At 33.2% G+C, this 15,577-nt stretch overlaps 1 protein-coding gene across 1 annotated transcript; it reads left to right on the plus strand.

Moving 5' to 3' along the window:
• The first annotated feature begins 21 nt into the window (after window positions 1-21).
• LOC128157929 (protein DD3-3-like) lies at window positions 22-15,064 on the plus strand. The gene is made up of 14 exons (XM_052820602.1): window positions 22-312; window positions 2,246-2,299; window positions 4,507-4,593; window positions 5,763-5,858; window positions 6,607-6,745; window positions 7,393-7,512; window positions 7,849-8,004; window positions 8,350-8,552; window positions 8,990-9,208; window positions 9,373-9,543; window positions 10,039-10,274; window positions 10,644-10,860; window positions 11,573-11,684; window positions 12,943-15,064. The coding sequence occupies exons 1-14, from the start codon at window positions 221-223 to the stop codon at window positions 13,333-13,335; spliced, it is 2,295 nt and encodes a 764-aa protein (XP_052676562.1). The 5' UTR covers window positions 22-220; the 3' UTR covers window positions 13,336-15,064.
• The last annotated feature ends 513 nt before the right edge of the window (window positions 15,065-15,577 follow it).

Genomic DNA, 15,577 nt, shown 5'->3' on the forward strand with positions numbered 1-15,577 from the left:
CAGGATCTGCATGGAGTGACAATGAGTCAGCCAGGCTAACGTCGGTCGTGTACGAAATGTAGTGAGAAACCTGCGATTGTGATACTTATCTACGTCACGGGGTGTCCAGTTTCCCTAATTTGGGAGCATATGATGTAGATGATTGATTTAAATACTGACACACCCAGCATCCAGTAGACGAAAACTAAACTTGAAGTAGAATAGAGCCGTTGATGTCAACATGGACAACTTTCACTTTCTCCGTCTGATACTTTTAATCATCATTTTAATATGCGAATCTGTGATAGCTGATATTTATTTACACAGTCCAAGGTAAATTTTTTTGTTACTTAATTATTTATATTTTGATTGTTTATAAAATACTTAATAGATTTTTTATATATTTTAAAAAATTGTATGAATTTAGTAAAATGAATATATTATAAGACATACATGTATGTGTCATGATGTGTTTATTCATTTATAGTGAATATACTGTACACTGGCCTATTCAGCAAATGTATTTGATATTGACTACAATGACTTAAAATCATTATCTTTAGACATGTTAGATACATGTTGTTATATATACATGCATATTCACCTATCGTAACACACCTTTCAATACTATTGCCAAGGTTTGGCTATAATGCTGAGAAAATGGAGATTAAAACACAGAGATTGGATCAGATGTCAATACGTTTTCGCTCATTGTTCTCCAATCCTATATTGCTCCAGAAATGTCACACATGTATACTGTACATAGGGAATTTATTTGCAAGTATCAATATACATGATATACCCCTTTCAATTTTCATGCCTGTCCAAAAGTTAAATGTTAACTAACAATAAACAGTGGTACATTCAGTGCTCAAACTTGATTGCAACATCAGAAATATTTGCATTTCTTATCACATATTTATGGATAGAATGATAAATAGTGAGATGGATGTCTGTTTACACGGAGTACGGGTAAATATTTTGATTATAATAGTACATGCATGTACGGTACACTGTGAACTTTATCTACGTTTTACGTAAAGACCTTTATTGCTATGATCACGGTTTATTGGGCTGTCATTAAAATCTGTGCCTGTTTACTCCTTGTATAAAATAACGTTCAAGCTAGGTAGAGAAATTTTAAATATACATACAGTAGATTCCTAATTAAGCATGATGAATGAATTATCTGCATAAAATCACGAAAAGCACATCTTTTGGACTATAATATCTCACTTTTAGTTTTCTGACAGATGTAAACGAAATGAAATTATGATAAAAATCTGGTGTTTACAATTTTAATTTCTTGCGTTTTGATGCAAAATGGTTGAATCACAGAATTAAGTAATCATGTTCAATAAGGAATCTACAGTATATTTTGATAGATGTATGTATCTGATTGACAACTACTGTACAGTTGAGCTTTGATATCTCGAACACTGATATCTCGAATACAGTGGATATGTCAAAGTGATCGATTTTAAGTCCCAACCACTTATTTTTTAAAAGTATTTTACCCTCAATATCTCGATTACTCTGATATCTCGAAGTTTTTAAACAGTCCCATCGAGTTCGAGATAACGAAGTTTGACTGTATATACTTTTACAATATGTGGTTCATATAGTTTCATTTAAGCTATGCAAGTGTTCTGTTGGTCACGTGTTCAAATCTGTTTGTGTCACATGTACACAGAGTACAGAGCATGCACGTAGTTTTATTGTTAGATCTAGTTCGGTCATTGAACCATTACAGTGTTCAAATCTTTATACTGTCGGTACTGATTACCGCAGAATTTTGAGAAAACCTCAAAACTGAGTCCATTTAAAGTACGTTGCAACTCAAACTCATTATTTAAGGAATAATTAAGAAATCATTCTTTGAGTATTATGAGGGGATATTTTTGGTCATAGCATGGTCAAGTGAAGAGCTTTATGAAAGATTTGATCACACCCCGACTAAAAATGACAATGTATCATCTCAAAATATTCATGCAAAGAGTGGTTCTTTATTACTTATATTTATATGATTTTCACCACTTTTACGATTTAATATTAGAATAAGACATATTTATGTGATTTTCATTCCTTTTTATCATGAAAACCTTGACTTGCTTGCACCCCAACAAAATCTCTTTTGAATTTAATGAACTCTACAATGCAAAATCAATTCATAGTGATATCACAGACAAAGACTCTGAAAAATGTTTATATTATATAGTTTACGTAACTGTAGTAAGCATTTATTGATTTTAATTTTTTTTTGCAGGGGAGGAAACAACAGATTAGACGAAGAAAATAGAAATGTTCAAAATCAGAACAGGTAAAAAGTTAAAAAAAATGACAATAACATTAATTATCTGTCATCATAACTGACTATATCATAATTTATGAATACATAATATACATATATAATTTACCTATATATTAATCAGTCCTTTTAACTACTTCTTATACATGTATTACTAGAGTGTTTTCATTTTTTTTGCTCCCATGAGTTAGGTAACTTTTATGTTTAGTAAAAATATTCGTCTTTGAAGCGAAAAAGTTTGGTGCTTTCTCCATTTTCTGTGGTGCTAAGTGAATAAGACTCATTGAATCCCCCTGGATGGGACATCAGTTCTCAATAGCTTTAGCTGGTGTCAATTGCAGCTGAGTGGACTTAATAGACAATTTAATGCAGATAATTAAAATACCTTGTCTAAGGGCCCAGCACTTAACATCAAGTGAACAAGATGGGATTCGAACCAGCAACCATTGGGTCACTGACCTAACACCTATGACCACTGAGTCATGCATATGTGCTCCCCACTCCTCATATAACCTAGGTGGGTTGAAAAAACTTAAGAGTTGCAAAATTGGAAAATTATTACATGACAATGCATAAAATTACAAGATGGAGATTGAGAGTTTTCTAGTTTGTTGCTTTCATCAATTAACGTAAGAAAAACCACAAGATTGTGAAAAACAAATTTTGACTTATATACTAAACATCTCAATTCTTGGTTTATGTAGTCGAAGCTATGAAATCACCATGTCTCATTAACTTAAATATCATTTTAAGGACTGAAGTATCCCTACAGGAAATAAGCTTTCAGAATTCTAATTTGCCAGTAAACAAGTCTTATATTAATGATGATTCAGTTATATAACATTGCTAACACACAAAAAATAAGATAGAGGAAAGAACAGTTCAGTTAGAACATATGAAGAAGGAAAACCGGTTTGTAGAAAGACAGGATTCCATTGTGGTTTTACCTGTGTCTAATTGTTTTGTACTTGATTAATTAGTGCTGTAGATTGTTTTGTTGTTTTATTTCACTTTTTCCCTCTTGCATTGTTATAACCACAATTTTTTAGGGAAAAGGAACACATAAAGTAATGAACCTGAAAAAAAAAAAGACAAACAATCCAAATGATAACTAATATAAGATAAAAAAAAAAAACAGTTCTCAAAATTTTGTTGTTGTTGAAAAGCTGGAAAACACTTCAAAGTTTTGCCTCCTACATAGAGAAGATTATATTTTTTTATTATTGAAAATAATCAACTAGAGTTAATCTGCATGACTAACTTCCTGAAAAATATAAAATTCAGGCTAACCATTATAGAGTTATTGTTTCTGTACACATGTATTTGACAAAAAACTATTCATTGATCTCTCTCTCTCTCTCTCTCTCTCTCTCTCTCTCTCTCTCTCTCAAATGGTCACACCTTCAGAGAATATTACATGTAAATCCACGTAATACTGCTCAGATTCAGAAGAACTGTTTTAAAAAGGAGGTGTGGTATATTCGAGCCTATAGCTGACTCATTAAGAGGGCTCAATGGCAGTGACCATTTTAGACTATAATTGATCTCTTTTAGAAGAAGAGGACTACAGAAAGATGTTGAAAAATCAAACATAAAAGGAGAAATTTATAGATTTTTTTTTTACGAAATAATAATTTATAGTTAAACAAATCCCATCTTAAAATTTATTTATGAAGATCATAATGTGATTAATTTGTTGACCACGGGCCCTGCCTCGATCCTTAAGGAGGATTAAATCATTTGTACGGGCAGGAAATTTACAGGAGTCTGTGGTTACATATAGTTGATTGTCTCGCTGTCGTCTGATGACTAACTCACGTAGATGTCGATGTAATGTAATTACGTGTGTCCATGTCAGCAAAATAATCACTACCTTGTTGTCGTAACATTTAAGCTCGTTAAATCCTGTCTCATAGTTATATGGGTTTTTTTAATGGTCATTAAAGAATGGAAAGCTTTTTAAAAATATATATAAATTATTTGTACATGTTTCATATCTGAATACGAGTACTTTTTTGATATACTTATGTACATTGTGATTACAAATGTACATGTATTCATACATTTACATGTTCTTTTGAAATTTATACATATTCGAAAAAAATCATTCAAACTTGATTTAACTATAAATATTTGCATGCATTTTATATTCACAATTCATAAATTATACCCATATCAATTAATTCTTGTTCAATTCACAATTTTCTTTTCAATTTCAGACTGTTTGACTCCCAAAATAACAACAGAGGGGGCTACAATGTGGGGTCCTTGTATTACTACGCAGGGTCGACTCTTCCGATTGAGTGGTAAGTAGAAGTACTGAAGTTAATTCTCAAAGAATATACTCCATTTATTTGAATCCACTGATTTATTACAGAATTACTCAATTTATTCCAAAAATTTATTCAAAAAATAAATTAGTGGATTCGAATGAATAAAGTATATTTTGTCACAGTGAGACCTTTCCTGTTACATTAAGGTGGAATGTCCCTCTGATAAGAAAGATAACTTCTGTAGAAAATATTCTCATTTTGTTTCTGATAACTTACAATAACAAGGCATGTAGCAACGCAACATTTATATAAATTCAAATATAAAAAGAGGAAATTTGAACGGAACAAAATGGACCCTAACTTTTAGCAAGGGGCAAAATAGTTAAAAAACTTTTTACAAAAAATTACAAGAAACTCATCATATTGATCAAATTTTTGTGAGGTACCCCCCCCCCCCCCCCCCCCCCAATACTGTAGATTGGCAAGTAATCACTATAATCACTAATCACGATTAGTGAACATAATTTCACTATGTTCGGGTTCATCACTTTCCCGCAAAATTAAACCAATCCTGAATACTACCATTAGTTTCGAAAAACGTTTTAATGCTCATATTCTGATCAATTGATTTTCTAGCAACGTGAAATTAAAATCATCGCGATTGGTACTGAATTAGAAATCAAGAAATTTTAACACTGTGGAATTAAAACGACTTACAGTATAACTATATTTTATGTACATGTCCTAGTACAGTACATGAACAATACATGTTTGATTTAGGCCAGAGAAATATCTAGATGGAAAACTTTTATTTTTCTCATAATAGCTCGTTCAAAACGGCAAATGAATTATAATTGGGAAAACCTTGACTAAGGCAATTGCAAACTCTAGACTTATATAGTCATCATTATTTGAAACTTAAAACATTTCAAATGACTAAAGTTAAATACGGGTTTTCTATTCTGAAATAGCAAATATGGAAAAACAAAGTTGGAGGGGCGAGGCATTCACTCGCGCTGTGGGTCCTTAACACAGTTTTTTCAGAATGACATTTATGGACCTATTGAAAAATAAAATAAAAAGAACAATACCACATTTTATTCCAGATAATTAACGACAAGTCTTAGTGCTCATAGATAGATTGATAGCATTATGATATTAACTAGTTGCATAAAAACAGTAATTCTTTTTTTTTTCTCTAGGACCAACCAGCACTCGTGCAGTAACCCCAATAGTCACTGTGAGATCATTCTACAGTACATGTGTAATGACCAGGTCAGGGATGGAGCCTCTACACAGTAATTATAGCTTAATTAGTTTGTTAAACCTTTACATAGAAATCCCAAAATGTCCCCAATACAGCAAGTGTTTGATAACTTTTGTCTTTTCATTTCTATCCATGCGATTATGGATAGAGGCACTCTTTCTTTATTCATCTGCAATGTCTTACTGTGGAATCATTTAAATTCGTGGCGGCCAATTTTCAAGGATTGTGACTTTTTTGCTCATTCATGGGGATTTAATTTCGTGGATGTGTGGGTTACTGTTTCAGTAACAAAGACAACTCTTTCTAAAATAGTTTTAATTGTGATTTAAATTCGTGGGGGAGGGATACCCACGAATAACATGAAAATTAAGCCACCACGAATTCTAATGATTCCACCGTAATTTCTGTCAAAAATAAATGTTTGTGTTTGACAAATAAATTATTTTATTTTTAATTTAAAGTAAGAGACTTAGTTGTGACTGTTGATTTGCAAAAAGCAGAAAGTGTCTTTTATCTAACCAAACTTTGCAAGCCAAAAATTTTCAGTCCACACAAATGGAGTGGACTGAAAACGGATGTAACCAAATACCTTTGTAATTTGACTATATATATAATCTTGTATTCTGATCAAACTGCAATTTTCCTTGTATTTCCATTTTAAATGTATCAAGTTACAAAATACAGGCAAAATAAGTCCAATAGCATGATGGATTTGACATTGAGTGGTCGCATTACTAGAGCATTTTATCAACCTGGTTTCTTTTGTTGCATTCTTGTAGAACTATACCATTGAACCCAGATGATTGCAGGCTGGGTAATTGTAATACTGACAAGGAATATGGCATGAATGAGAATTTCGACTATTACGTGAACTGTCGATCACGAGAAAGAAACAAGGGACTATTTACAGCTGACCAGGTGAGTGGGATTATCTTACCTGTTGTTACCTGTGACTTGAGTAGGCTTCACAAGGGGGATTGATATGGGTGTTTTCACTCTTTGGTTGCAAAATTAGAAAAGAATGTGAACACAGTCAAGTGTTTTATTGATCAGAGAAGTTTATATATTTTGGTATTTCTCTCTCTCTCTCTCTCTCTCTCTCTCTCTCTCTCTCTCTCTCTCTCTCTCTCTCTCTCTCTCATTCATGAATTAAATATAAAACTACATTTATAGAAATGTTCATTTGTATCTTTTAAAATTCTGGCCTGAAATACAATATACATGTATTTACTATGAGTGGATTCAGAAAGTTGTTTGTTAACTTTGTTTTTTGGAGGAGGGGGGTACAAGGGATATTTAAATTTTCCAGGAAGTGTCCATGGTGTAAATTTGTTAATTTGATGATTTTAATTAGAAATGTAAGTTTAAGTTTGAATTTTCCAGTAGAGGTCTTGACCTCCCCCTCAATCCCCTTTCTAGACCATACGTGATTACTAAATTGATACATGTTCATCAAAATATTGTGATAGACGAACTTCTGTTTTGCATTGCCTGTTTTAATTTGCAATATATTTATTTTTTCATCGTTTAATTAGAATATTAAATGAATTTTGTTAAAATTGTAGAATTTAAACAACAGAAACAGAGCTGTCAACACTCGCCAGAATCCCAACGGACAGCGCTATGGTTACGAGTGTCCAGAGGAGCGTGACTATTACCCCTATTGGGGCCCCACACCTTGGATGGTCAGTTCAATCAACAAGATTAACAAATGATTATATTAATGTTTTAGTTGTTGGTTTACATGCTATGACATCACATAATATTATACTAACTGACATGCATTTATCTCAAGATATTAAGACATAAACTAAAAATTACAATATTTCTTAGCATTCAAGACATGAAGCATACATATAATTTTGACTGATTTCAATATTAGTGGAAAATTCAAAATCAGTCATTGAACGAAATAATTATGTATTGAAAAAATTTGAAAAACAGAAAAGAATCAAATGATTTTTTCTTTCAATTGTCACAATATAATTAATGTACAATATCATATTTGAACAATTTTGCAGGACATAGCGGTGTTAACAAATGATGCCACCAGGTGTCCTTATTACAAGGCAGAGAGTGCCAATGTAAAGCCTCGCTTTGGCTGTGTGATGTCATCAGACTTCCTAGTAGAGAACTTCCCCAGAATCACCCTCCCCAACACCAAGGAGGCTTGTGAGGTAGGTCAAGTAGCGCAATGGGGAGAGAATTTTATTGTGTATAATAAAAATAACAAAAAAGGGAAAGAAATTATTATTCTAATTCTTTGCAAAGAAAAATGTGATTGGGGGGGGGGGGGGTGTCAGGGGTGGTTCAGTCATGTAAGTACTTGCATATATATACATTATTATATCCATTAAAATGGAAACATAGTATCAATATTTCACAATTTCTTGGGGATGTTAATTTGTGGATGAGTGGTACCCTTGACAGCCATGAAAACTGAGCCACTATGAATTCAAATGCTAGTAAATATATTTTGATTTTTTATGAATATTTATTGTGTATATGTATAATTTTCACAGGTATACAGGTACCCCACCAATGACCCAGACGGTATGAAGGCGGAATGGAAGGAGGTCCCCGCCTTTGGTATTGGGGAACCAGACTGTCGGGAGACCCAGTTTTCTCGGGACAATCACCTGGGTAACGGGATCGGAGGTCAGCCTCTGGTCTACAACTGGACAGTGCCCAACACTGTGCATGAGAACTGTGTCATGAGGATCAGGTGTGTAGCTTACCTGTGTTATGTTTTTCATTGTATGCAGATCTGCTTTGCATTGATTTATTTGCATTTATTTGATATCGATGCTTGAAAATCTATATTTACGTATTTGGAAATCCATGGGAATGGGTGTTAGCTTTTGATTCTGTCAGGGCAAATATCTGTTTATTAACATAATATAGAAATACATGTTTTGACATGGTTGTATAAGTAGAGAAGACATGTTTTAAAACTCTTTGTTTGATTTCTTTTAACTGTTAAAATTTGGGTTTGTAATGTAGGGAATTTTATTTTTCAACAAAGTTGCACATTGTATGAAAAATTAAAATGAAAACAAACTGCAAGCAAATGATTTTCCATTAAAAAATAAATATGCTCAGATTGTAAATAAAACTCTGCTGAAATGTCAATGCCAAAAAAATGTGTTATTTTATGTCTAGGTACAATATTTCCACCGGCGATTATGACGGCTGGAACACTACCTATAACACTAACGTGAATGCAAAGTTGGCGGCTAAGGTGGGGCTGTCTCAGAATGAGGCGGACAATCGAGGATTCGTTCTAGAAAACAACCCTGAGGTCAAGGTCTTTTCTGATGCAAACTTTGACCTCGAGCTAGCTGTCAATACCGCCCAGTATGGTCGGACTTTTGAAGACAGGTAAGAAGTCAGAACTTTTGGTTCTTAAATTTTTATACCCAAAATTTATCATTCTTCAACTAATTTTCAAAACGCTCAAAAAAAATTATTTTCTTATAATCATGAAAATCAGATTTATGTGATAATGTGAGGAGCTTTTTGAGATAACCCTGTAAATGTTGTAGGTCCTTTGCCTTCGCTATTCGTCCTCGACCCGCTGGAACTGAGGGTAGGACAATCTCCAATCTGAATGTCCGAGGAAAGCGAGGCAACATAGTGCAGGTGTTCCCATCTGTGGAGTACGACTTTGTTCCCAACAACCTGGAGATGGGCACCTCAAACTATGTGCACATACAGTAAGTTAGCACCACCTCAGTTTATATATTCTGTACAGTCAAACCTCATTATCTCGAGCTAGATGGGACTTGTTAAAATTTTGAGGTACCTAAATTTTCGAGATATCAAGGGTAAATTACTTTGAGTTTAAGTGGTTGGGACTTATAAATCAAATCAAGTTATCCATTGTATTCGAGATATCAGTGTTCAAGATACTGAGATTCAACTGTATATACCAGCTTGTACATAAACAGTAAATAACACATAGAGCTAGGTTCATATACATATATGAATTTGTACAGTATTATAATTTTAAAAGTATAGATGGTTGCATTTTGATTAAAAATTTGTATACATCATCCATATTTAAAGTGGGAGTATAGAATTATAATTGCACATTTTAGAATTTAAGCTTATTGTTCGAGAAGCCAAGCTTTACCTCACCAAGACTGAGCCATATTTTACAGTTTTGTGGCCAACATGTGCTATTTTTAATTTTTTCCCTTCCTCCACAGGTGGACTGGTTCCAACACCAACAACCCAAACAACGACGGCAATGGACAAGCCCGCTCAGATAGAAACAACATTGTACAGCTGGGTGAACCAACCTACGACGAGGGCAGCCTGAAGAGCTTTGGCCCGGGGGCGGTGTACGGGAAATACGGGGTCAATTATCCGGCTCATGTGGTCAACTCCTCCTTCCTTGGCCTCAGTCAGCAAGATCTGCTGCACCTGGCCTTTAACTCTCCAGGTAAGTTAGTTGTTCAAGTGGTGAAATGGTTCATGCAACATATTCAAGAAACTCTAAATTACTTCACAATGAATCTTTGCTTAATATTTTTAAAACATTAAGTAGGAGATAGTATTTTCTGTTTAGTGTAAAATCATTCTTTTTTAAGCTATATAATTTTACAATATGTTAATATGAATTATTATCCATTGAAAAATTTATTTACGAATGTAATTTGGCTTTATTTGATCCCAATTTGTTTAAAATTTGTTCTAATTAACATAAGCAAAGAATAAAGTTAAACAGAATCTAATATCTGAATATATTTCTACAACAGCAACATTTTTTGCCTAAACTTAAAGTAAATATTTTTCCCTCTCTTGTCTAAAGGACAATTTGGAGGGGAGCTCTCTCAGCTGGATGACGCTGGTACATACTTTGATCTGGGCCTTCGCATGGTGTCCCAGCAAGGGACCTACCAGTACATGTGTACCCGCAACAACGACTTCTCTAACCGCGACCAGAAGGGGCGTGTCACGGTCCTTCCATACCTGACACAGAACCAGGCCATTGGATGGGGAGGCGGAACTTTGGCCCTGGCTGACAAGTAATTTTCTTAATAATCAATAAATTAAGGTGGCTGAGTGGTCTACAAATTACCCTTCAGATCTACTCTAAATATTTAGACACTGTCAGTGGAATCATTCAAATTCATGGGGGGCTTATTTTGTGGATTGCTTAAATTTTACAGGTTTGTGGGGACGTAATTTTATGTTTTATCTTATACCTAACATGGAAATATGACTTTATAGCCCTAATTTATTAATTCCTGGAGGATGTTAATTCATGGATGAGAGGTACACACGAATTTCACAATAACTGAGCTACCACAAAATCTTATGATTCCACAGTATGAGTTTTATAGCTGTAAACTATTTTTTTTATTAGAAATTCAAATATGTAAGGTTTAAGATTTGTGTATTTTCCATATCTTCATACGTACAGAGCTCTTTTTCTCAAGGAGGTTAATAAAGTTTAAAAAATGCTACAACCATCCAGCCCGCTTAAGAATTTTTTATTGTGAATTTAAAAAATCAATATTGCCCTTTTATAAAAATGCAGTTAAATTTGTTATTATAATATGATAGTTCAATATATGTCTAGTACTCATGAAAATACATCAAGATAGAACATCTCCAAAGACAGTAGACTATTTTTTTTATTAATTATAGTTTCACAATTTATCAACATAATTATAATGCACCTTCAAGTACTTTCAAGACTTTGATTAAGAGTTGCCATTTTTTATATATCTTCAGTAAAGCCAAGATCATGGTAGAACAGGGCACATTTTCGGCCCTACAGTCGATGAGGATGGAGGAATGGACGCCAGAACAAGCTATAGCAAGCAACAGACTGAGGAGTGAACCGGTGAGTGTTGTTATCTCTTTCCCTGACAAGTCAAGCATTAATATTTACATTCTACTGTGTTTTTCCAATAAATTTTGTGATCTTTAAATGCCTCTAAATGCAGCAATTAATCACTGCATATTAATTTCCATTTAATTTACAAGTAGTTCCCAAACAATGATTTCTATGTTATTGGTTAAAAATTATATTTCATACATGCTGTCAAAACACAGTGTTTTACAATTATTCAACAAAAAGGTTGATTTTATTGTTAAAAGCAATATTTCAAGAGTTATTTTTCATGGATTATATTTTCATGCTCATCAATCTCAACTCAACAGTCTATATGATAACTAGTTTGAACCAGTTTTTATTAAACAACTGTTCTTGCTGTTACTAATTAACCATTACTCCCTCCGTGATCTGCAATTTGTATCAATTTATTTAATAAGTAAATAATTGATTTCATCAGTAAGGGAATGTAAATACATGTATAAGCATTAAATGATTTATTTTTCAATTAGTCAGTAACTGCCATTAGGTGCATGAACAGACAAATTATCATAACACGCTAACCCTCGTTATTCAATTTGTCTGCTCACCTGACGGCAGTTATTGACACGACGACTTCAAAAATAAATCATTCAATGCTACATTAAGGAGCAAAAACAATACTCTTGGACTTGTAGTATGTCATGAAATAATAAATGTACTATAGACTAAATTGCATATCCTAAAATTATTATTTAACTATCTAAACTGTAAGTTATTAAGGTATGGTTGTGCACTGTACATGATCTACCATACAAACTTATATATGGATATATACATATTTAAGTGTCTTTGCCCTTGATAACACATCAATATCGATTTTGTACTATACAGCCCAGTCATTTCAAATAACGTATAATGGGGTTGCAGGTGGGGTTTGCTTAATTATATTCAAATATTTAATCATACGATTGCTTAGAATTATACATGTATAAATATAAGTAATAAGGAATCATTCTTTGAATATTATGATGTAATAATTTTGGTTTGGGCATAATCAAATCTGTCATAAAACCCTTCAGCCTTTATTGGATTTGATCACCAAAATTATTACCTCATAATACTCAAAGAATGATCTTTTTATTTCTTAATTAAAACCACAAATCTGGAGTTCAAGATACTGATTCAGAAGTCTGATCATGCTCTGTCAGTAAAAATTGAAATCTCAGTAAAAAATGAAATAGTTTCACTCCAAACAATTTCATCTTTTTCTCTGTTATACTTACAGACTGGAGATAAATACGCCAGTAATTTCATAGTGGTCCAACCTGAAACAATTATGACCCAAAGTGGAGCCACCTTCACGATTCAAATGCAGGTGGATCCAGACGCTAGTGAGGTGGAGATTTACCGCTCCAAGTCATCGGACATGGCCACCTGGACCAAAGTACCTTCTTCAGTCAGCGGTAGCACCGCCAGCTTCCAGGTGGATCAAGGTGGGGTCTATGTGGCTCGGTCCCACCAGAACTTGGGTCCAATCATAGGGATTGTTGCGGCGTGTGTGGTGGTGCTTTTGGTGGTGATTGCCTCTGTGGTGTACCTTAAAAGAAATCCGAGCAGCTTCGAGAAACTCAAGAGTGGTGCCAGGAAAGCAGAGAGATCTGTTCAGAATAAGGTGTAGACTGATAGAGAGAAGTTGACAATTTTATGAATTTTTGTTGAGATTTGGATGTAAACATGAAATTGACAAGGACATTTTTGTTTTATTCTTGCCATTGTTGATTAGAGGAAAGTTGATAAATGTGGTGTTCAGTCTGGATCATGCAAAACTTGTATTTTTACAATTATGATATGTGCACTTGGCATTTTATTGATTTTGTTTTTTGTTTGCTTTTTTTTTGTTAATTGCAACATTATACATTTTGCTGATTGGAACAATGAATTATTGGAAAAAGAAAAAAACCCATACATTTTGTTAATTGGAACAACATGCATTTTTGAATTGCAAAAATTAATTAATGTACAAATGATAAGCATTTCATTTCCATTTCATAGTTTTAAACTTTGCAGGCCAGAGTTCATATTTCTATGCAACCTTAAAAACATAAAGCTCACTGGATCAATGCACCGTTCTCCCCTGGTTTACTTGACCACGCCTCTACTCCCTCATTTTCACCCTTCTCACCCACGTGGACCAAAAAGCAATTGGCTCTTAATTCTTAAAATCAGTTTATCATGTCAACCACTTTGCCACTTTTGTGAAACTTAAAGATGAATTGATAGATTATTTTTGTTCTTGTATATCTTTGTTTACATATGTATTATATATTTAATATGTGTACAATATGTCTCATGTTTAACATGGGCATATACTCTGCTTTACCAAATATGAGATTAATGTATTTGAATTCATTGTCGTATAGAAGTTTTGCTTGCCTGGTGTAATGTTTCTCCACCAGATTGCATTAATTGATATCAGGGCAGTTGTAAACAAAATGCACTTCAATACATATCATTAAGAAAATTGCCACTTTTATGATAAAATGTTCAACAATTAAATGTTCATGTACATTTCGCATATATAACAGTGTCTGTTTCATATCTTTTCCTACCTTTTTTTTTTGGTCCAGTAAATTAACCAAAAAACCAATTTTAGATGGCATTACATTTACCGGGTACATGCATCTAGTGCAATATCTACTGAGTACTGTGAAGTCAGTTTTTATTCATGGGGGTCAAAGTTCGCGGATAGTGAAATTTTTTCTTGTTTATGGGGACGTAATTTCGTTGATAACAAGTTCTGTTTCGTAAATGAATATTAAACATATGCTTGCATATACATTTGTTGGGATGTTAATTCATTGGCCATTCGTGAACATTGGTCCCTCACTAGCAATAATGATTCCAAAGTAAACAAAAATGGTACAATATATATTATGATAAATCTACAGGATTTCTGAAATTATACATGAATTAAGTTAAAAAGAATCTGTTTAGAAAAGCCAAAGATCAAGAAATTATTATTGAATGTTGAATTGAAGTAGTTTTGGTGCCTTTTATAGTTGTATGTACATATCTTTAAGGCGTATGAACATTTATTGCTTCATAAAAATTCCATGCAATGCTTGTCTTTTATAACCTCTTGTCTCTAATACATCATTCAGTTTGCAATACCTCAAATGATTCAAAATGCAGTTTCATTTTTATGATTACATGCATACCACATGATATTGTGATGAACAAGCCACTATTTTTATTCATATTGTTTAATATTTACCTATTGTCTTACCTGAATTTATACTATATTTCTCCGTTTCTATGGCTGCAGGTCAGCTATTCAAATACATGTATTATGTATGTATTTTATTGTTCTCTGTTCCATTTTCAAAAATGATAAATCTTTTCATTCACTTGTACTTCTGTTTTCAGTGTTGCATTTTACAAGCAGATATCTGTTCAGATATTTGTTCATTCTTACAATATTATACTTGTTCATGTAATATAAATTTTCTTTATATAACCTTGGTGGAGAATTGCTCGGCTTGTTTAAACAATATTATATTTTAAAATCAAATATTTGGGCTGACGCCTTCACCAAAACTAAATCTCTGCCAAGATTATTATTTCTTTGTAAAGACACCTCTTCCATGGCTGCCTGGGCGTTATAGATTTACAATGAAGCTGTAGAGCAGGTAGCTAGACAACATCTCCATAATTTCACTGATCCTAAAGCTCAAATTGTGACACACAAATTGTTGGCTACCGATATAAAGAGTGACCCCCACGCGGGAAAAACACGTATTAATTACTTATTTATACACATGCTAGCAAGTGTATTTGATGCATCTACGTGTGTCAGTACCCTGATTGTATCGATATTTTCAAAAAGCCTCTTGTAAAAATGAGCTGTAATTATTTATTGT

This window comes from Crassostrea angulata, chromosome 8 (assembly GCF_025612915.1).
Source record: "Crassostrea angulata isolate pt1a10 chromosome 8, ASM2561291v2, whole genome shotgun sequence".
In the NCBI taxonomy this organism is placed as follows: domain Eukaryota; kingdom Metazoa; phylum Mollusca; class Bivalvia; order Ostreida; family Ostreidae; genus Magallana; species Magallana angulata.

What these genes read in the sequence shown, in the direction of transcription:
- LOC128157929 (XM_052820602.1), top strand. Translation starts at nt 221, where the DNA reads ATGGACAACTTTCACTTTCTCCGTCTGATACTTTTAATCATCATTTTA. An exon ending in GGTCGGACTTTTGAAGACAG is followed by an intron (nt 9,209 to 9,372) that starts GTAAGAAGTCAG and finishes TAAATGTTGTAG; the next exon opens with GTCCTTTGCCTTCGCTATTC. An exon ending in CCTGGCCTTTAACTCTCCAG is followed by an intron (nt 10,275 to 10,643) that starts GTAAGTTAGTTG and finishes TCTTGTCTAAAG; the next exon opens with GACAATTTGGAGGGGAGCTC.